The sequence below is a fragment of the Biomphalaria glabrata genome, chromosome 14 (assembly GCF_947242115.1).
Source record: "Biomphalaria glabrata chromosome 14, xgBioGlab47.1, whole genome shotgun sequence".
Lineage (NCBI taxonomy): Eukaryota > Metazoa > Mollusca > Gastropoda > Planorbidae > Biomphalaria > Biomphalaria glabrata.
Genome location: NC_074724.1, coordinates 16,486,754 through 16,508,367, shown reverse-complemented (window position 1 = coordinate 16,508,367; position 21,614 = coordinate 16,486,754). Strand labels below are relative to the sequence as shown.

The 21,614-nt window shown below is 32.7% G+C and overlaps 1 protein-coding gene across 7 annotated transcripts in view; it reads left to right on the top strand.

Annotated features, from left to right (window-relative positions):
• The window catches only part of LOC106062657 (neural cell adhesion molecule 1-like), a 132,988-nt gene that overhangs the window by 6,019 nt on the left and 105,355 nt on the right, over positions 1 to 21,614 (top strand). For all 7 annotated transcript variants that reach the window (XR_008774624.1, XR_008774623.1, XM_056009819.1 and 4 more), the window contains exons 4-7: positions 747 to 853; positions 8,882 to 9,134; positions 9,958 to 10,160; positions 12,918 to 13,122. Coding sequence is in view for 5 of the 7 variants with exons in the window: in XM_056009819.1 (XP_055865794.1) it covers positions 747 to 853; positions 8,882 to 9,134; positions 9,958 to 10,160; positions 12,918 to 13,122 (768 nt within the window). In the remaining 2 variants the exon portion in view is untranslated. The remainder of the gene's footprint in view (positions 1 to 746; positions 854 to 8,881; positions 9,135 to 9,957; positions 10,161 to 12,917; positions 13,123 to 21,614) is intronic.

The window sequence follows — 21,614 nt, the reverse complement described above, 5'->3', positions numbered from 1 at the left end:
CATCGCATGCATTGGTCTAGTCATCTGAACACATCAAAATAAAAATGAGAACAAGCAAGAAGAAGAAGAAGAAGAATGTGTTAAAGAAATCTTTAGAATTTAACAACATTATGGTGTTAGAGTTAAAGAATAGACAAGAGACTGTTTTCAGAAGTATTATTCTTTGTCACAATGGTTAAGTCCGGAGCTGCTATTTAGTGTTTGTAAAATGTTTGTTTGTAAAAGGTTTTACATGTTTCGGATGTTCCTTAAGAGTTGAGGATAGTTTACTTCCTAGTCAAAACCTCCCGCAGAACGAAGAAGGATGGGAGCGGGCAGGTTTTGAATCTGAGACTAAAAACGGTGACTGGTCATTTCTTTCCTAGTCCAGCGTGCAATCCGCACGACTAGGCAGCTATCCACACACTTTCGAGATACATTTTAAGGCAACCAACTTAAACATTATCTTAATTTTTTAAAAATAATTTATGTGGTAAAGAAACCAACACAATTTTAGTATTTAGGTTGATTAAATCTTAGAGTATTATAAAATACGTACTACTTCGAACTGTTACATAAAGACCGCTAAGTACACAGAAATGTTTCTGCAACTTTTATTTTATCAATACATCAGTTTTTGTATAAAGACTTTGGGTCTACAAGAAAATACATTTAACTTATCTTAAAAAGTTGTGTAATTTCTAATTCATTTTAGCTTTGAACACTTATTTTTTAACAAATTACTTTTTAAAAATATATCTTTTTAGCTCCAATTTCTGCTCATAAAATCAAGATTAATCTACACAATGGGAATGAAAGCAACTTATCAACTAATAATGTGAAAGAAAATATAACTTTGACTTGCACAGTCACTGTAAGTAATGCTTAAATCTTTAAAAAATTTTTTTTCAACAAATGCTTTCTTAAATTTTCTCTAATTTATTCTCTGTTAGTGTGTCTTAAAATGCTTTCATGTTTCCAATTGAAGTATTAATTAAATATAAATGAAGCAAATAACACGAATTTAATGTAAGTGTTAAAATAAAATAAAATCAAAATGGTTATTAAAGATAATTTAAAAAAAAGATTATTCACTTTAAATTTGTATCTAATAATTGTAATGTAACTATGTGAAAACCCATTTAAAAGTTTAAGAACATCAATAAAAATATACTATCAATGTTTATATCTTTCTAGTTTCTAAATACTTTATAGGAATAGTAGTAATAGTCAATCTTTTTTTTATCTTTAAGTACTATTATTGTGCATATCTATACTAGAATAAGTTATTATACGAATGTCATGATACTATTGTGATGTCACATTTTTGACAAATAAATAAAGTTGCAGAATTCAATTTTAAAATTATCTACAAAATTAACATCTTGTTCAATTTTTGGAAACAACTAAGCAAAGATTATACTTGTTGCCACAAGACTTTTTGAAATAATAATACACTCTCAGGTTATTACTCTATAAGTACTTTAATATTACAACAAGTTATGTAAATACGAACATTTTATTTCTCTTCCTTTCAATTTCTCACGGCTTCCCTTTTAGTACCAACTTTTTTTTTAAAAAAAAAAAGAGAAAATTGTGTTAATGGTTCCGCTTTTTAGTTTATTTCCCGGGACACGAAAGATGTAAATAATACAATTTCTTAGTGTATTTGTTCATCTTTTATGACATTTGAAGTGATTAAATGTGTTTAGTATTGGGATTTTTCAATATCTATGAATTAAATGTTTAATTAAAAGGTTAAATTTTTCAGTATATTGATTTTAAGCAAATTTTTTAATATATTGTTTTTTTTCCGTGCTCAGTTTAAAATTAATGAAACAATTTTGTTTCTAAATATTTGATTTTATTTATTATAATTTTGTAGCCCATTCATTTTTCTTTAAAATAAAATTAAATATGTTAGATTGTTAAATAAAATAAAAAAGTTATGTTAGTTTTAGTAACTCTACCCTTCTTGAAAATTTGTGTTCATCCCAGAAAATCTCATTTTTTAGATCTAAATAATTCGCACTGAAAGAGTTAAACCAGGTAAAAACCAACAACAACAACAACAACAAAAAACAACCTCCAACAGCAAAATTAAATATCACCATTCTCTACATTATTATTTTAGGTTTAAAATTACTTACATCCATCCCAATGTATAATGTCCAGACTTCCCCAACGAACCAATCAGAGTAAATCTCTTAATTCACAATTATAAACTATAATTAACTATGTAACTGTAATACTCTATTTTACATTTCTAACAATGGTTTCATCAAATTCTCAATACAACACCATATATTAATATCTCGACACCTCACACATGTAATAAAGCTTCGTCACTCCATACAGTCTTCGGTTACATATACATGTATATGTGTATATTTACAAAATGTTCCAATCTGTTATAGATGTCTATTCATTACACTGCTATTCATTGTGTTCTCACCAAAATGATTTTACTGACATTATTATTTTGACCAACCAACAGAAACGAAATTGACATTTATTTTCCTTCCTAGGTACACCGTGATAATGTGTCAGCTATCACATTGTCTTTCCCTGGTATTGTCCTGACCTCAAAGTTAAGCTGCAATGCCCACCTGTCTATTCTGTTGTTCCCTAGTTTATTTGTATTAATGAAGGCAAAGGGAGCGTGATCCGTCCATAGTTCAAATTAAGCTCACATTAGCTAGAACCCTACTTTTATTATACACCATACAATAGCTAGTCCTTTCTTTTCAATGGTGGCCTATTTCAACTCAGCTGCTGCCAGTTTTCTAGTCACATATAAAACAGGATGTGGGACACCATTCCATTTTTGAATTAGACAGCCTCCTATTGCAATGGTTGATGCATCTGTAGCCAAATAAATTCCTTAGTATTGTCTGGTAATTTCAAAATCGGTGCTCCAGAAAAGAAAGTTTTAATTATGTCCAGTGCTTCTTGGCATTCTTCCGTCCACACTATATTGTTAAGTTTACCTTTCTTTGTTAGATTTGTTAGTGGTTCAATTATTTCTGAAAAATTTGAGATACATTCTCTATAAAATTTGCATAGACCCCAAAGGCTTCTAATTTGCTTCTTTGTCTTTGGTACCTTAATGTCCAATATTTTTTATACTGTTTCTTCCAGTGGTGTAATGTACTCATTTTTAATCTTATACCCCAAAAATGAAAATTTCACTGAGTCCATTTTTTTAATCTTTGTTGGTTTCAATGTTAAATTGTTTTCTTTGATAATTTTAAAAACTTCTCCAAGGCTTTGCATATGCTCATCCCATTGCTCACTAAAAATGCATATATCATCTAAATAACAAATTGTGTCTCTTCTATGGCTGAATAATTTGGCCATCATTCTGTTAAACATGGCTGGAGCATTTACCAAGCTAAAGCTTATCACATACCATTGATATATGCCCGAAGGTGTCTTAAATGCCGATAAAGGTTTAGTTTCTTGTTTTAGAGGTACTTGCCAGTATCCTCTAGACTCTAGACAGATCCAACGAGCTAATAATATTTGCATTTTTTAGCTTACTAAACATTTCTTCTGCTTGTGGCATTGGAAATGGATCAAATTATGTGACTTTATTCAACTGTCGATAATCCTCACACAATCTTAAGTTGCCACACTTTTTTTTAACAAGCACGACTGGTGCAGCACATGGTGAACTAGATGGTTCTATCACTCCCAGTGTTAGTAGCTCATCAATTTCCTTCTGTAATGCTTCTCTATGGTGTAATGGAATCGTATATTATGGCAGTTTATTTAGAACTTTGCCAGTTAACTTGATGTCATGTTCTATAATACTTGTTTTACCGGGTAAATCTGTAAAAATATTCTTATAATCCTCATATAGTGCCTTGATGTCTTTAGCTTTTTCAAGAGAAACTCCATTCACTGCGACATCCTTCCTTGTTTGCCTACTTTCTGTTACCACTGTCTCTATTGATCTAAACTTTTCCTCTGTCTCCGTTTCTTCCGTCACACAGGCACTCATTGTCATTGACTCATTCTTACTCCTTTCTTCACTTCTTTGTCTTGGTCTAAACTCTTTTAACAAATCCACATGAAATATTTTTTTTAAAATCGAATCAATTTCATAATTCGTATCGCTAATTTTTCTTGCTACTTTGTATGCTCGCAGCCGATTTGTGCCCAAAGCATTATTGTTATCCTTATGTAAGACCAAAACATCTTGTCCTACCTTTAATTCCGTCATTTTTCCATGTTCTATGTTCATTCACTCTGGAATGTGTTAATTCATTTCTTTCTAGCATCTGTCTATCCGCTTCTTCACATGCCTTTATAATCTGATTTCTAGTTTCAGTCACAATATCATAACTGTCATAAGTTACTACATGATCATGTGGGATTATCAAATCTTTCAATATTGTCATAGGATCTCGTAGAGTTCCTCCATAAATCATTTGAAATGGTGAAAACCCTGTTGTTTCATTACGACTCTCCCTGTATGCAAATAGTATTGACGGTATTGCCATATCTTACTCTTTGGGTTTATCATCCATTACTTTATATAATGATTTCTTTAGATTGACATTAAAACGTTCACAAGTGCTCTGTGGATAATACGAGGTTGTAAACCTTTGCTGGATCCCATGTTCACAAATGTTGTAGCCAATTGATAGTTGAATTGACAATATTTCTTTGGGAAATCCAAATCTTGTAAACAACGTATATAATGATTGTACTATGTCTCTGGCTTCAATTCGTTTGAGTGGGAGAGCTTCCGGCCATCTGGAGCACACGTCTATCACAGTTAGGATATAACGGTGACCCCTATTTGATACCACTGGCATTGGACCGATTAAATCAATCGCTATTTTACTAAATGGTCTCTCTGGTACATCCGCCCTTTGTAATGGTGCTTTTATGTTTCTTGCTCCTTTTCTAGAACATAGTTGGTACGAAGTCACATAACTTTTTATGTCCTTACTAATTGATGGCCAATAAAAATTCTGAAATATTCTTTGTTTGTTTTCTTTAGTCATAGATGTTCTGTGTGTGCTATATCGTGTCCATTTTCCATTACAAGTTGCCTGAAGTCGCTGGGTATCACAAACTGGATTACTTTTCTTCCATGCCATTCAATCTCTCTAACAAGAGTTCCTCTTTCTACATAAAATCTTCCTCCTCTACCTCCTTTCTTTGCTAGTTGGCGTAACTCAGGATCATTTTTTTGTTTTGTGATACATTTTTCTTTGTTAAATCCGATGTCTTTGATTTCAACTGTTTCTGTGTTTTCACGTTGTTCTTCATGTTGCTCTTTTTACTTAGCTGATAATTCGAACAACTTTGCCAAATCTCCTTCCTCTACATCTTTACTACAGGATCGAGTAGTGGCCATTCCACAACAATTTTTTCAAACTTCTACCTCATTTTCCGTGCACTTCTTTATGTTTGGTATATTTCCAATAATCAAATCAAATTGATCATGATCTATAACACATGCCTCTACGATCCCTGTATAATACGGTGTTTTGATGTTCACTCGGGCCACGGGTAATCGAACCGTTTTACCATCAAACATAATACATGCTTTGTTTTTTCAAGTATATTCATGATCTTCTACCAATATTCGGTTTATTCCAACAATAGTGCTCCCAGTGTCCCTTATCGTTCTTGCGGCCTTATTTCCTACAAATGTTTGAAAATAATCTAGACTTCCTGAACTCGACAATAACGACAAAATTTGATCTCTTTCATTTCTTTATCCCTGTCTGTTTCCTTGATATCTTTTTCTGTAGCTATTATACTGGCCTTGTCTACAATCTATTTGGCTCCTCCCTTGTCCTCTAAACCTAATCTGTCCTTCATATCTAAATCTTCTATTGTTGCTTTAACTGTCTTGTGTTTCTCTAGCTCTATTAAATGCTACTATTTCTTCAATATCGCTACCTCTGTTTAACTTTTTTTCAGGATGTGCCACTTTGTAAGCCCTTATTAAATTTACAACCTCATCTACAGATTTTAACTTTCTCTCCAGCAGGAATTTTTTTAGTTCGTCTTGACTCTCATAAATGACTTTATCCAGCATAAGAAATACCTTTAGTCCATCAAACGTCTTCTCTATTTTTGATGACTCTTTCCAATTGTCATCTTATCTAACAATGTCTGAGGATCCTCGTTGGTTTCAATGGTGCAATTAACATATTGTTGACGATAAAACGCTTCAGTTTTTCCAAATGTTCGTAGTAATTGCTCCTTTACTATTCGATAATTATTCTGATTCATGCTAATCTTTGACGGTACCTCCGCTGCAAATAACTTCGATAACAAAAATGTCCATTTATCTTCAGAAAAAAGCCTATTCTTTCATTTCAATTTCAAACTTCTTTAAGAAAATATCTATGTTTATTTTATTCTCATCAAACATTGTATCTTTATATTTTGCCAATTTATTTCCAGACATGTCTTTTTTCTTTCCAGAACCTTCATCTTTAGCTTTTCATTTTTTTTATTTTCAACTTTTCTTTCTCCATAGCTAGCTTCTCTTTCTCAATTTCTTTATCTGTAACTAATTTATTTTTACTGATGGACAACTTCTCTTTCTGTATTTCTTTATCCATTACTAATTTATATTTATCAATAGTTAACTTCTCTTTCACTCTTCCCTTTTCCATGGCTAACTTCTCTTTCTATATTTCCTTTTCCTTGACTAGTTTCTCTCTTTCTATTAATCTTTCTTGTACATATTTTTTCAGCTCTGTTCCTTCTAATTCCAATAGTCTCCCTTCTTCTTTCAAAGCAACTATCTCAGCTTTATCCGCCATTAGTAATTTTTCTTTATAAAGTTATCTGACCATATCAATTAAATATATTTGATTCTCATATACTTAATGCCTGGACCCAACAATGTTCATATCTAAATGCAATTTAATCAAACAGACATTTAATGTTATTCGAATACAAATATGTATCTACTTCCCGAAATACTCTTCTTCTTGCTGGTATAACTTCCAATGCTAGTGTATATTCTCCGCCGGTGATATGAATCTTTCGTTGTTTGTTTATATGCAGTAGTCAGTGTATATCCGTTGGTCCTAAATGGGCACTGTTCTCCACCGTAGTCAAAATTCACTAGTGTTTCCCACAGCAGTGCTAATAATCGTATACATTTCCATCAATATTAAATGCTAAAAGTTATTGTTGAGAACTATGACCAGCCAGAAAAAAGAACATGTACTTCAGCAGCCACTGACATGATTTTTTTTAATTATTTTTTTTTCAATAAATTCATAGCACATCCAAATACAGTGTGTAATCCCTGACGTTTTCACATTGATGAATGTAGAGGATTGACCATCATAATAATTATAAGGATATAAATCTAAATTTAAATGATAATCCAATTGATTAATTCAGCAATAATGTTTTTAGTTAAGTTCCAACTAAAGGTTTATGTTTACCAGTGAGTCTAGTACATAGCTTTAGAGATTTAGATGACGCTAACTCTCTAAATCTTAATAAATCTAGAGATCTAGAGATTTTGTTACACTTCGTAGTACTAGTAATACCTCAGTAGACAGGAATTAGATACCGATTGAACGCAGGTCTTGCCTTTTTCGTTGGGCGCCACTTGTTACGACACAAGTCTCTTCGAAATAATAATACACTCTCAGGTTATTACTCTATAGATACTTTAATATTACAACAAGTTATGTAAATACGAACATTTCATTTCTCTTTCTGTCAATTTCTCCCGGCTTCCCTTTTAAACATCCCTTCCATTCATTACACAAATTCGAAACCATTATTCATGCAAACCGTACTGCGCTAAATCCGTAACACTTGTAAAACTTATTTTGATGATTTTGAAAATCACCATCATCTAATTTCATTTGAGTGAGGCCTTGACAGGCTTTAATCCTCTTAGCAAAGCCTTGGATAGAAACCTTCTGTCTTGCGTAGTGCATACACGTCACCATACAGGTCGATAATTTTTGGTTTCCTAGACCTGTGGAGGGGGAGATTCGCAAGTCTGGGGCAGTCAAACATAAACTGAGGCAAGGTTTTCTCTACTTCTAGCGAAGGCACCGTGAATAAAAATTTAGTCATAGCCGTGAGAAATATGAGCCAACAGTACAATGGCCTGTTTTGCACTGTGACATAATAGCTTGCATAAGCCAGGACAGCCTCCACAATGGGGAAGTGCCGTAAGGGCGGAATTTACACTCCCTGGTGGGCCAAGGAGTCAGCAATAGCAAACCAGAATGCCATACTTTATCATATGCCTTGTTTTAAGTCAATGAAGACTGCGTTTATGTTTTCGGTCCTATGGAATCCAACTTCTACGCTTTGCACAAAGATGTTGACTTGGTGTATAGCGGACATTCCAACCCTAAAACTAGCCTGTTCTGTTCTGTAAGTTTAGACATCTATCAAAAATGACTTTATAACCTTTCTTATGGCAAACAGTAATTACAATAAGTGTATTTTAAAAAAATTATATCTTGATATCACGACGCAAGAAACAATATTAAAATAATCCAATAATTGTTTATGTAGATAGTAAGTAGATGTAGAACACTAAAACCACATCTTTTTAATTTGAATATTTTAAACTACGGTTTTCATGCTCTATCCTAAATACACAAAGACCATCTTCTATTTATTTTTGTGTATCAATCTGTGTAATGTTGTAGGTTAATGGGACGCGAACTATATAAGGTATTTCTAGCCATAGCTTACTAAATGAAACAATAATTTATTAAAATTGAAAGGAAAAAATGTTTGAATCATTAAATATTTAATAAAAATGTTAATGAGTAATAATTTCATAAAATTCATAACAATTATTTTTAGCTATTTTTATTATATTGAATACCATTTTTGAGGATTTGTTTTTGAATCTTTTTATATTTTTTCCCTCTAGGGACCTCCCAATCTCTTAATAATATGGAAACAAACTGCAAAAGACTCAGCTGAAGAATATCCAGCAACTGGTGAAGTCAGTAATTACAACACATCGCCATCTATTGTTTCCACTGGCTGTGCAATAAGTAATTATACCTCTGAACTAGAATTTGAGCTACAAAAAACTGATGATGGAAACACTTACTACTGTATAGTTTTAAACGATACTGGTGAACAGAGCAAACTAAACTTCACTATTCGTACTTTCCCAAGTAGGTCTTTTATCTTTTTAGTTTGTTTCAATAAGCTCTTAGTCTCAGAATGAAGCTTAGTTTTTTTATTTTGTTTCTCATTTGTTTAATTTGTGTAACTAAAATAAGGCAAAAAATGACTTTCTTATTATAAATTAAATCTGAATATATAAGATTTTCTTATATTACAAATCTTATATCCACTGTTTATTTTTGTTATATCTCTCTGTCTTTTCTATGATCTAGTTTTAGAAGTTAAAGGATCTATATCTATACATTTAAAATACTTAGAAGCAGAGCATTATTTTGTATCCAAGTGTAATATATTTATCGATGTTCATTTCTTTTTTCAAATCAAACTATTTCTTATATTTTCGTTGGTTCAGTTGTACTAGATGTTTGGAGCTATTAACGAACGGGAGATAAACACCACTTTCAAAACCTTGTTTGTAAGCTAGTAGAGTTTGGATTTAGAATTTTCCTTCTCCGATGTGGGTAGCCAGCAAACGCTAATGAGCTACTCCTGAATGAAGCTCACTGATTTGGCAAATGTAACTCGCCTTTTGCAACTTCTACTGTCGGTAAAAACAATTCCGCCACACATAATATCAGAGCCACACGTGAAAGCCAGGAGTTCGACTTATTGCCAGAGGTTATTTAAATTGCATACATTTTAAGCCATTTTATAGGTAGTGGAGTGCCGGTTTTCATTTATACTATTGGCAATAACAACTTTATAAAACCTTATATTTGAGTAATGTAGAGTAGCACAAACTAATCAATAATAGTTTATTTTTTTCAATAAATCATATTTTTACGTTATTTTATCTTTCTTCCGTTTCAGCTCAACAACCAATGGTAACCTTAACACATCATGATATTGGTGACACATTTAATATAACTTGTGATGTGACAAGGTTTGCTGACCTTAAAGTGATACCTAATTATGACTACTTGGGTGGATTGTCAGTATTTAGACAAACTTTCTTGACATTAACAAAATTACAGATCGCTATTTACACACCTTTTACTCCTTTTTATGACAATGTAAGTAAATTAATACATTTAGATATATACTCCTTTATTTAATTACATATATAACTGTATTGAACTGCACTTCTTATTCCAAAAAAATGTATGGTACATCATAACTGCAATAGACATATACGCTAATAGTCTATCAAGAAAAACATTCTCCTAAACACTTTTTTGCTGCTTTCTCTTGTCCGTGTGTTTTAAACAAATATTATATAAGGGAAAATGGAGGACTTTCGCTCTATCGTAGGCATTCTGTGGAGCTGCTATTGCACATTTGTCTTTTAAAATTTGTATTTAAATATTTTAGTATAAAAAATAATTATTACGAATTAGACTATAGTAAATGTGAGTATGGCAGGTATGAGGGGCTTGCTTGGTGTCTAGGGGATAATTATTTTGAATTTAAAACACACTGAGCCATAAGAGATATATCGGGAGAAGGCAATGGAGAAAGATACAGACACTTTAATTAAAGATTTACTGAATATTTTATTTACATAAAATATACATGAAAGAATAAAAGTGTGTGTGTGTAGGAGGAACATTTATCTCTTAGTAATATAATATCATCACGTTATGAGAGAGTATGTATCACTTTGTCACTGAACTTATTTGCTTGTCCTGTCGATGTGGTAGCTAGCTGGATTCCTAGTAGAGGTCATGCAGCTGGAGGTGACGCTAAGCGGGTAGAGAGTCGCCGCTGACTTAGTGCTTGTGGATTCTCAATCCAAAGTCACTACGGTCTGTTGTGGGCACAGTAGATCGGGTGGTCTGCTACCGTGGGCACAAAGTGTGCGGCGGTCAGAGCTGATCTGCCTTAGGCAGGATTATCAACAGGATCAGTCCAGAAAATTGAGATGAGTAAGTTAGATTGTTAAATCTCGCATTGCTACGTGGTCTTATGTAGTAGTGTCAAAAAGGAAAGTGGTATTCATTAGGCACGTAATGCCAATGGGAAAATAGCGTCAAGTATGTTAACAAGTAGGTTGACCAGTAGGTTATCTAGTAGTTAGTTTAATAGGCAGACACCTGTGGGAGACTGCTGATAAATAAGGACAAGTTTAACCATTTCTCTCATGCATCTTATCGATGCCCTCAACTGAGGTGCAAACGTCCGATTTGTGAAAATGCTTTTGAGTCAAATGCGGGGATTATGACAAATGGAATTAGTAAAATAGATGGCTGACAGTTGCAATATAAAACGTACAAAGTAAGTGAAATGACTATACTAATCAAGCATATTCAAGCTTGTTTTACTTGTATAAAATAATACAAATTTCAATAAATCATAGGGCATTACTTTTTATTTTAAAGCATAAATGTATACGTCTTCAATAATAAGAATCTTCTGGAATGAGGATCTAAGATAGAGCTCCCCTGAAAGCTACGTTAAGTGACCACCTCTAATAAAAGCAGAGAGACCTTCAGACCTTTCAATACGCACCTTACCTAAAAAAATATCGCTTCATTTATTAAAGTAGCCTACATATTACTAGGATTGCAAGAGTGAATATAATTGTAATACTAACTTCGCTTAAGTTTTCAGTTTAAAAAAGGAAATACTTTTATATCGTGCAGTTATGAAAGATCCTGATTATAAACTTAATAAAAATATAAATTAGACAAAATAGAGGCCATATATAGATCAAGATTTAGATTTTAAAGTATAAATATCTTAAACAAAATTTATAACGTAATAGCTTATCTTCTTACAGCTAGGAGTGCAGATTTATTTATTAAGTTAAGAAATATAATCTAGTCTAGATCTGAATCTTTTATTTTACTCTTTTGATCTTATATTTACTTGACTAATATTATAGGATTAGTGGATCTAGTGATATTTAGTGCCTAGAGGTAAAAGTGTTTCTTATGCTGTTCAAGTTCGCTTCTTAATTGATTACAGTGTAGATCTAGATTTTAAATCTATAAAGTAGATATAAATTTAGAGTTCTAGATCTAGTGTTAGTCAAACAAATATAGATCTAGCAGTAATGTGTGGATTGATAAGCAAAGATGATTAGTAAATAAGAAAACATTATTCTAGATGAAAACAAGTGCTGCTTCTAAGTGTGCGACATCCAAATTAGAAAAATTATATCGTGGCAAACGTGTACATATAGAAAATATAATATTAAAATCACTAGATATATGCCCAAATATGCCTAGACACATCTAGATGGTAGTTTAGTTCAAATGACACAGCACAACGTTATACAATTTATGTCTTAAAGTATAACAAAGAAAACTTGTTAAGGCAATGTTAAGTCTGTTTTTTATTGAAACTACATTGTAAAATCTGCAATATCAATTGAATAAATGCCATAAATAGTGGGATATTGAAATATAGATGATACTCATTTTACAATTGAGTACAATCACTAAAAGTGAGTAATCATCTCAGTGTTTGGGTTCAACGAAAATAACTATATTTTAAAAAAATGACACCCTGAGCTAATCTTAAAAGATGACACTGTCAAGAGTTACGCTAATGTCTGGTAGGTTTTTAAACTGTTCAAAGATGATCAGTTAAAACAATTCTACTCTTAATGCATCTCTATTTCTAATCATTATTTCAGAAGATTAATGAGAGTCGTATCATTGATGACGTGTTGTACTATGCGGCCACCTCGGTGTTTATTTTATCTTTTTTATATTGGATTCTAGATTTACTTAATACATATTGTAATATTAATTTTATTGAGAAAACAAATTATAAAACTTTTTTAATTTGAAAAAAAAAAATTAAATATGTTATTCTTTTTTTAGACGACTTTTAATATACAAAACAACCCCCCAAAACAGTGGCTATTTCAATATAGTGGAGGTGAAAGTCGTACAAACAGAAACAAAATTCAAATCATTGTGACAGCAGTCAACTTTCAGTGTAGTGATGCTGGTGAATACACATGCAGAGCTGATTTACCAACTGGTGAAACCTTTTTTAATAGTCCTGCAAACATAACAGTTAAAGGTAAAGTCTGTCTTGCTCAGCAGAGAAAAGTCTTCATTTTCATGCGCAGCTGGTTGTGTGTGTGTGTGTAATTAAAATCAAACATTTATGAAAATGATTTAGTTTTTCCTACGGTTTAGCGGTATCAAATGACACAATAAACCAGCTCACACTAAAAGTTGGAAACAGAACACACTGACAACATAAAAAAAAGGTAATGAATGCTTTAATTTGAAAGTTGAAACATTTATTGTAGTAAAACTGAAAAAAAAACAATGGTTCTAAAATAATAAATTTAGGAATAAAGATTAAGGATGTAAGAAAAATGATATAATTAAACCATTTTATTGACTTCTGGTAGTTCAAATTTTAATGTACATATAGTTTATACGTTTTAGCTTTAATGTTCTTTTGACCACAGCTAATACACAGGCATTCATCCCATATCCATGCGATCAGCCATATGAAGTCGGCCGTTATATTCCTGCTGTTGTAATCCCAGATGCTTATCCATCTGTCTAGGAGCTGTAGACTGCTCTAGTCAGTTCACGTATCAGCATTGGGAGGTATCAGCATCAGCTGAAAACTTCAGTTAAAATTACAATGGCCGATCGGTTTTGTATTCTCCTGATGTGTAAGGGACACAGCGGTGTGTATGTGTAGGGGGGGTTTATGGAGCGCATGTGTGTGTATATCCCGACAAGATAAATGTCTAATCTCTTTACTTAGGACCACACAAAACAGAATGAGACAATAGATATACAGGAAGTTCAAACTTGGAACAATTGAAATCTGCCCATGTGGAGCGTCAACAGAAAATGCTGTCCATGTCCTTTAAAATTGCATTCTTTACCAAGAGGCCCAAACAAGTCACTGGCCCTAAAACAACCCAATAGAAAGAAAACTATATGGAGAGCTCCCTGATTTGGAAACCACTACACGGGTCATCGCATGCATTGGTCTAGTCATCTGAACGCATCAAAATAAAAATGAGAACGAGAAAGAAGAAGAAAACGAAGAATGTGTTAAAGAAATCTTAAGAATTTAACAACATTATGGTGTCAGAGTTAAATAATAGACAAGAGACTGTTTTTAGAAGTATTATTCAATAATAAGAACATCCTCTCAAAAGGGAGCAAACACAACATAGTTATTGTCAGAAGAAATAAAGTAGGATAGTTGACCGGCGGCGTAGCATACGCCGCTATTTGACAGAGCCAGCCTTAGGCCACTGCAACCTATGCGACCACAGTGAGCCCCGCATTTTCATAGGAGTCGCGCTAATTCAAGGTGTATAAATTATTAATTTAAACCATTTAACAACTTAAAACGAAACAGATTTCCCGAGGTCTCCTGTCGATTTACCAGGAGCTCCTGGAAATCTCCCGAAATTGCAAAGTCATTGAAATATATAAAAAAATATATACACTAAAATTGTCATTTGGGGGTGTTATTTAATATGGAAAACGCCTATCCTAAGCGCGATAAATAAAAACGACATTTTGCATTAGCAGTAGTTTTGTAATCTTGTGAAAAAAGCTTCTCGAGCTTCAAACTAATGAAGAGATACTTGATGTCAACAATTCTCAAAGAGAGATTTTAAAACATTTGATAATTCTTGCTATTGATCGTGATCTATAAAGGAAACATAATTATTATGGTATACTGTATGACTTTACTACACGTAAGGCTCGTAAAGTAATTCTGTACGTAGTAAAGAATGAATAAAATGCATAGATGAATTTATTTTCTAATACAAACTCTTAAATTTCACTTATTATCCGCTTCCCTACCCAAACTTGGCCCCCGCGAATATGTTTCTTATAGGACCCCACCATTGCTATTTAGTGACGGGTGCATATTTTTGTTCTCTTTTCATGACTTCTTTGTCACAATGGTTAAGTCCGGAGCTGCTATTTAGTGTTTGTAAAATGTTTGTTTGTAAAAGGTTTTACATGTTTCGGATGTTCCTTAAGAGTTGAGGATAGTTTACTTCCTAGTCAAAACCTTCCGCAGGACAAAGTAGGATGGGAGCGTGCAGGCTTTGAATCTGAGACTAAAAACTGTGACTGTTCATTTCTTACCCAGTCCAGCGTGCAAACCCCACGACTAGGCAGCTATCCACACAATTTTAAGGCAACCAGCTTAAACATTATCTTTTTTTTTAAATAATTTATGTGGTAAAGAAACCAACACAATTTTAATAGGGTTATCTTATCTTATCTTATATAATACAGACGTTACTTCAAAAAAGAAGATGATTACGTCCTACGTGTCATGCATTTAGTCATGCATATTAACCAATGACTTAAATTCTGCCAAGTCACTGGTTTTCCTGGCTAGCTCAGGCAACCCATTCCATGCTCTAATAGCACTAGGGAAGAAGGAGTATTTGTACAAATTTGTCCTAGCATATGGGACGAGGAATGTGCCTTATCTTTGTGTCTTTCAGAGTATTTTATTAAATTTTGTTTTTCTATTTGAAGATTATGGTTCAGTGTTTTATGTATTATTGCTACTTTACTTTTGAGCCTTCTGTCCTGAAGGCTTTCTAAATTTAGTGATTTTACTAAAGGTGTTACTCTAGTCAAATGTGAATATTCGTTTGTTATGAATCGCACTGCTCTATTTTGTTTCTGTTCTAGTTTCTTAATGTTTTCTTGAGTTGAGGGGTCCCAAACAGAGGATGCATATTCTATTATTGGCCTAACCAAGGTTAAATAACATTTTAGTTTTATGTTCTTATTTGATTTATAGAAATTTCTTTTAATAAATCCTAATGCTTTGTTTGATTTTTTTGTAGTTTCATCAATATGTGGATTCCATGACAGTTTTTCATTTATTATAACACCTAGGTATTTTGCGTTTTTAGTCTGTGTTACTGGTTTGCCATGAATAAGATAAGTGGAATTAATTTGTTTTAGTTTTTTTGTTACTCTTAACAACTGACATTTTTCTGGGTGGAAAGACATGCTCCAATTTGATTCCCATTTCTGTAATTCATCTAATTCTCTTTGTAAAATATCTGTGTCTTGTGTTGTTTTTATTGTTCTATATATTATGCAATCGTCTGCAAATAATCTGACTTTTGTTCCTGAAGTAATGCAATTTGGTAAATCATTTATGTAAATTAAAAATAGTAGTGGACTGTTCCTTGAGGTACACCTGAGTTTACTGTTATCGGTGTTGATTTAGAGCCATTTATTATTACAGTTTGTTCTCTCCCTATCAGAAAGTCTTTAATCCACTGATGCAGTGGACCATTAATGCCGAAATATTTTAATTTTTTAAGCAAACTATGGTGGTGAACTTTGTCAAAAGCCTTAGAAAAATCTAGTAAGATATCATCTATTTGTTCACTATTATCTAAACCTTTTGAAAAATCATCAATTAGTCCTATTAGTTGTGTTTCACATGATCTATATTTCCTAAAGCCATGTTGGTATGGTGTGAGGACATTATGTTTGTCTAAGTGGTTTATGATGTTGCTACATATTATGTGTTCTAGGATTTTACATGTGATGCTGGTAAGTGATACTGGTCTGTAGTTTCCTGGGTCAGATTTTTCTCCTTTTTTAAATAGGGGGGTGACATTAGCTTCTTTCCAGTCCTTTGGTACTCTGCCCTGGTTAAGTGAATCCTGAAAGAGTATTTTGAACACTGGGGCTAGCTCATTACTTAGTTCTTTGAGTAATCTAGCTGGAATACCATCAGGTCCAGAAGCTTTATTTGGTTTGGTGTTGGCTAATAGTTTTTGAATTCCATTTTCTTGTACTACTATATCTTCTATGTTGTCTACTTGGTTCAAATTCAGTAATATGTCTTTGTCTCCTGGGGCTGAGAATGCTGATGCAAAGTATTTGTTTAGAATGTTTGCTTTAGTTTCATTATCATTATGTATTATGTTATGTTCATCTTTTAATGGCGCTACGCCTGTTGTTTCCATTTTCTTAGACTTAATGTATGACCATAGGTTTTTGTTGTTGTCTTTAGATATTACATTGTTTATGTATTCACTCTGCAGCTGTCTGCTTACTTTTTGGGTTAAGTGTTTAATTTTTATATACTTTTTGTAAACTCTTTCTGCATTAGTTTCTTTAAATTTTCTATATAGGTTTTCCTTCTGTTTACTAAGCTTCTTTAGTCTATTATTAAACCAGCATTTATTTATTTTGTTTGATGTGTATTTAGTTGGTATTTGATTTTCTATAATGCTTTTGAGATGGTTTTTAATGAAATTCCAGAGGTCATCGACTGGTTGGTTAATGTCTTTTTCTAATAAGAATGTTTGTTGAAAGTTTATTGCAGCTTGGTGTAGTTGTGTTAGGTTACATTTATTCCAGAGTAAGATTTTTCTTTTGGGTTTTGTATTGGCTACTGCTTTTATCTGACTGTGTATTTTTATGATCTCATGGTCTGATAGACCAGGGATAATATCATCATCAACTACTAATCCAGGTCTGTTGGTTAAGAATAGATCTAATGTGTTGTTTAATCTAGTTGGCTTTTTAATGATTTGATCTAAACTTAGGTTGTGTAAAGTTTCTATGAAAAGCTCATTTATGTCCGTAAGGTTTTGGTGTTTATCTATGGTTAGTGTTTTCCAATTTATATCAGGTAGGTTGAAATCACCCATAATCCAAAAAACTGCATTTTTATTTTGTTGCTAAACATAAAAATTATATATGTGTCAGACGCGAATAGCCCAATTTTCAGTAAAAGAAATTACAAAAGTCTTTCTCTATAGAAGAAGTTACGAAGGCTATATAAAATACAAACACAGACCTATTTATACTACAATAAATATAGGTTTTTGATTGCTAGTTACGATTTATTTTGTAGGTGCTGTTTTACTATTACATACCAAGTATTAGAGTTTAGAAAAACCCAGGTTTGTTTCTTGTGCAACGCTATTAGCTAACACCTCATATCATCTCTCCATTAGTATATTTAGATCTATAATCTAATTGTAGTCTAGATCTATATATAAAAATCGAATAGATCTAGTAGGCCTAATAGTATAGATTCTTTCTTGAGACTAGATTGCCGAGTCTAGCCTATGCTATACATATAGTCAGTTTTTATTAGAAAAAAGTCTAGATATTAATAAAGACTAAAGTTTTTTTAAATTATTATATTATTAGATATAGACATAAGACATCATGGGCGTAGCCAGGGGGGGTTCATGGGGTTCAAACCCCCCCCCCCCGAAATTTGGGGGGGGGGGGGGGGGGGGAAACGGAATTAAGTGACTGATTTTTGCTTTCATTTTGTTTATTTTAGATGAGATTTTAATACTAAATCATCACTTACCACAGCACAGCCGAGGCAGTTTTGAGTTAAAAACCCTCTACCAGGGGGTTTTGAGTTTAAATCCCCCTACCAGGGGGTTTTGAGATTTAAAAAACACCTATCAGGGGTTTTTGAGAAACAAATCCCTCTACCAGGGAGCTTTGAGTTTAAAACCCCATACAGAGGGTTTTGAATTTTAAACCCCCTACCATAAGTTTTTGCAGTTAAAACCCCCTCTTCTATAAAACAAAACAAAAAAAATGCAAACAACAATCCCCAAATTCCAACAGCACAGTTGAGGAAGATTTTGATTTTAACCCCCCATCCAAAATTTACGATAAACCCCATCTTCAATATAAAAAAAGCAAATTACACACTCAAAATTCTATGAGCGTGCCAAAAGGGCTTTTGAATTTAAACCCCCCTCCCCTCCAGTTAGGGTTTGAAGCTAAAAAGTACCTCTTTAAATAAAAAAAAGCAAATTACACACTATAAAATCTATGAGCGTAGCCAAAGGGGTTTTGAGTTTAAATCCCCCCTCTTCAGATGGCTTTTTCTTTAAAGTTTAAAACCCCTCCAGATGGTTTTGAGATTAAAATTCACCTACAGAGCGTTTAGAGTTGAAAACCTCTCTCTTCAATATTATTTTAAAGCACCACATTCTATGATAGTAGCTAAATGGGATTTTGAATTAAAAACAAAACAAAAAAAAAACTCCAGAGATTTCTTAGTTTAAAACTCCTCAACAGATGATTTGACGAAAAAACTTTCCTTTTCGATATAAAATCTAATTTTAATTCCAAGAGCGTAGTCAAGAAAGGTTACAAATTTCTACCAGTGGCTTGGGCTCCATTAATAAAGTGTGAATAGTCTTCTGCCGAAATTGAAAATCATTAAATGTGTCTCAACAAAGATGACTAAGACAGATTTTAGAAGTCAGTCATAGAGATCGGGTCTAAATCAAAGAAATCAAATGCCGAACTGTGAGTCGAATTCTTAGTAAGGTTGTGACAGAGCGTCGCATGAGGTTTTGAGGGACATGTTCTCCGACAAAATGAATTACGCAAAATAAGAGTTGCGGAAACAGCTTGCTGGAAAATGCGCCGAACGGCGCGAGAGGGTCTAAGTCAGTAAGAATAGCAAATTAGGTTTTTGAAATAAAACTTTTTAATAGCAAAATAATGCACTGTAGATACCTCAGAATATGCATTTTGTTGGCTTTCAATACCAGAAATAGTGCTCGGAGGCGGGGCTTTGCCCCGCGCTGGTGGAGCGCTGCAAACTCCCCCAGACCCCTTTGCTAGCAAGGGCGGGGAGTCTACAATAAACATAAATGTCTTCCGAAAGGGTCAGAATGTAATAAAGATTAATTATGTACATACACACATATATTTTTTTTTCCGCCGGGGGGGGGGGGGGAGTCAGCGGGGAATTCCCCCCTCGAAACCCTCCCCGAAATAAAATCCTGGCTACGCCCATGTAAGACATAGATCTAATAATACTGTAATACGTTTACTATACTCTAGTTTATCTACTAAACTAGAGATCTATCTATAGATCTATCTATAATCTAGTCAATCTAGATCTATACAATATTCATTATAATACTTCTACTTATAATGACTTATTTAATAAGTTAGTACTTAGACTTAGATCTATTATAGTTTATTAATAGAATTACTTTTCAATGCCTAGACCTAATAATAAAATTGCGAATGATGTCTATAATAACTGATTATTATTTTTTTTTTATAATAATAGTCCTAATAAATCTAGATCTCTACTTAAATCTAGTCTAAAATAATGACTGTCTAAGACTCTAGATGATTGAGAAGTTGACATAGAGGTGTATTTAATAATACGGCATGTCAGCTTAAAGTATATTAAGTGCTTTTTTTTTGTAAAAATAAAAAAGAGGCTCCGGTACTCAGTGATGGATTGTCTAACTTTCAACTAATAATAAATTAACAATTAACGTTGAATTACAAGAAAAGTACTCATTTTTCCCGACATTGATAAAAGGTGCCGGTACCCCGTACCTGTGCGTACCGTCACTAAAATATATGTATATCTCAATCTTATTTCATTTAATTTTTATTTTGGCGGGGTTATTGCTACTTAATACATTGATACCGGATCGATTTAAATAGGGCATAAGTATACAAGTAGGATTTCGAGCATTGGATAAATTTATTTTTTAAGTACAAAGTTTTATGGAAGAGACAATATATTAGTTGTTTGAAGTTTGTAACTTCTTCAATTCAGGCTAAAAATATCGAAGCCCACATTTTTACACTCATTTCTAAACAATTAGAAGAGATGGACTGACTCATAGTGTAGCTTGTGTGCATCTGCAAAAACACAAACTCATTTAGACTTTCAAAACTATTAAAAGAAAAACTTAGTGATTATTTTTACTGTATAATTCTATTATATTCCTTTCTAGAATTAGGATATAAACAAAAATTTGACTTTATCTAAGAGAAAAAAAATTAAACTTACGTCTATTTATGCGGTTATTTATAGTTACCTAGAAATAAAAAATATATTGAACTAACACGTACATTCATCACAATGCCGCCATGTGATTTTTTGTTTATAAACATAGCATTATTTAGGACCAATATTTTACAAATTCTGCTTGGAGAAATCAGGTATACCCATAGGAGAAAAACGGCCCCTTTACTCAAGAAAAATTTAAGAAACTAGAACAGACACAAAATAAACAGTGACATTCATAACAAAACAATATTCAAAATTGATTAGAGTAACACCTTTTTAAGTAATCATTTAAAGTTTAAAATCATTACAAATTTTTTTAACAATTATTTTGTGTATGAAATTGTGTATCGGAAAATGCCGGGTACATGAAATAAGCTAGTCCTAAAAAAACAACACAGATCTTGCGTAAAATACTCATCAAATAAAGTACTGTAAATGTGTAGTTTCACGCGCTAGTTTCAGGTCTTTTCTTTTTATAGCATCTATCGGGTTTGATCACAACTACCCGTATTTTTGTGCAAATTTTTTTTCTCTATCAAGTACACTTAAAATTATAGCATAATAATGTCAGTTTAATTTAAAAAAAGAACTGAAAAATACAAAGATATATAGGGAAAAAAGCGATTTCCGGCCCAATACTTTTTAATCTAAGAAACGAAACGGACTAGTCCAACAAACCCTATTGAAATAGTATTTAGCTTGATTACATTTTAGAGTAT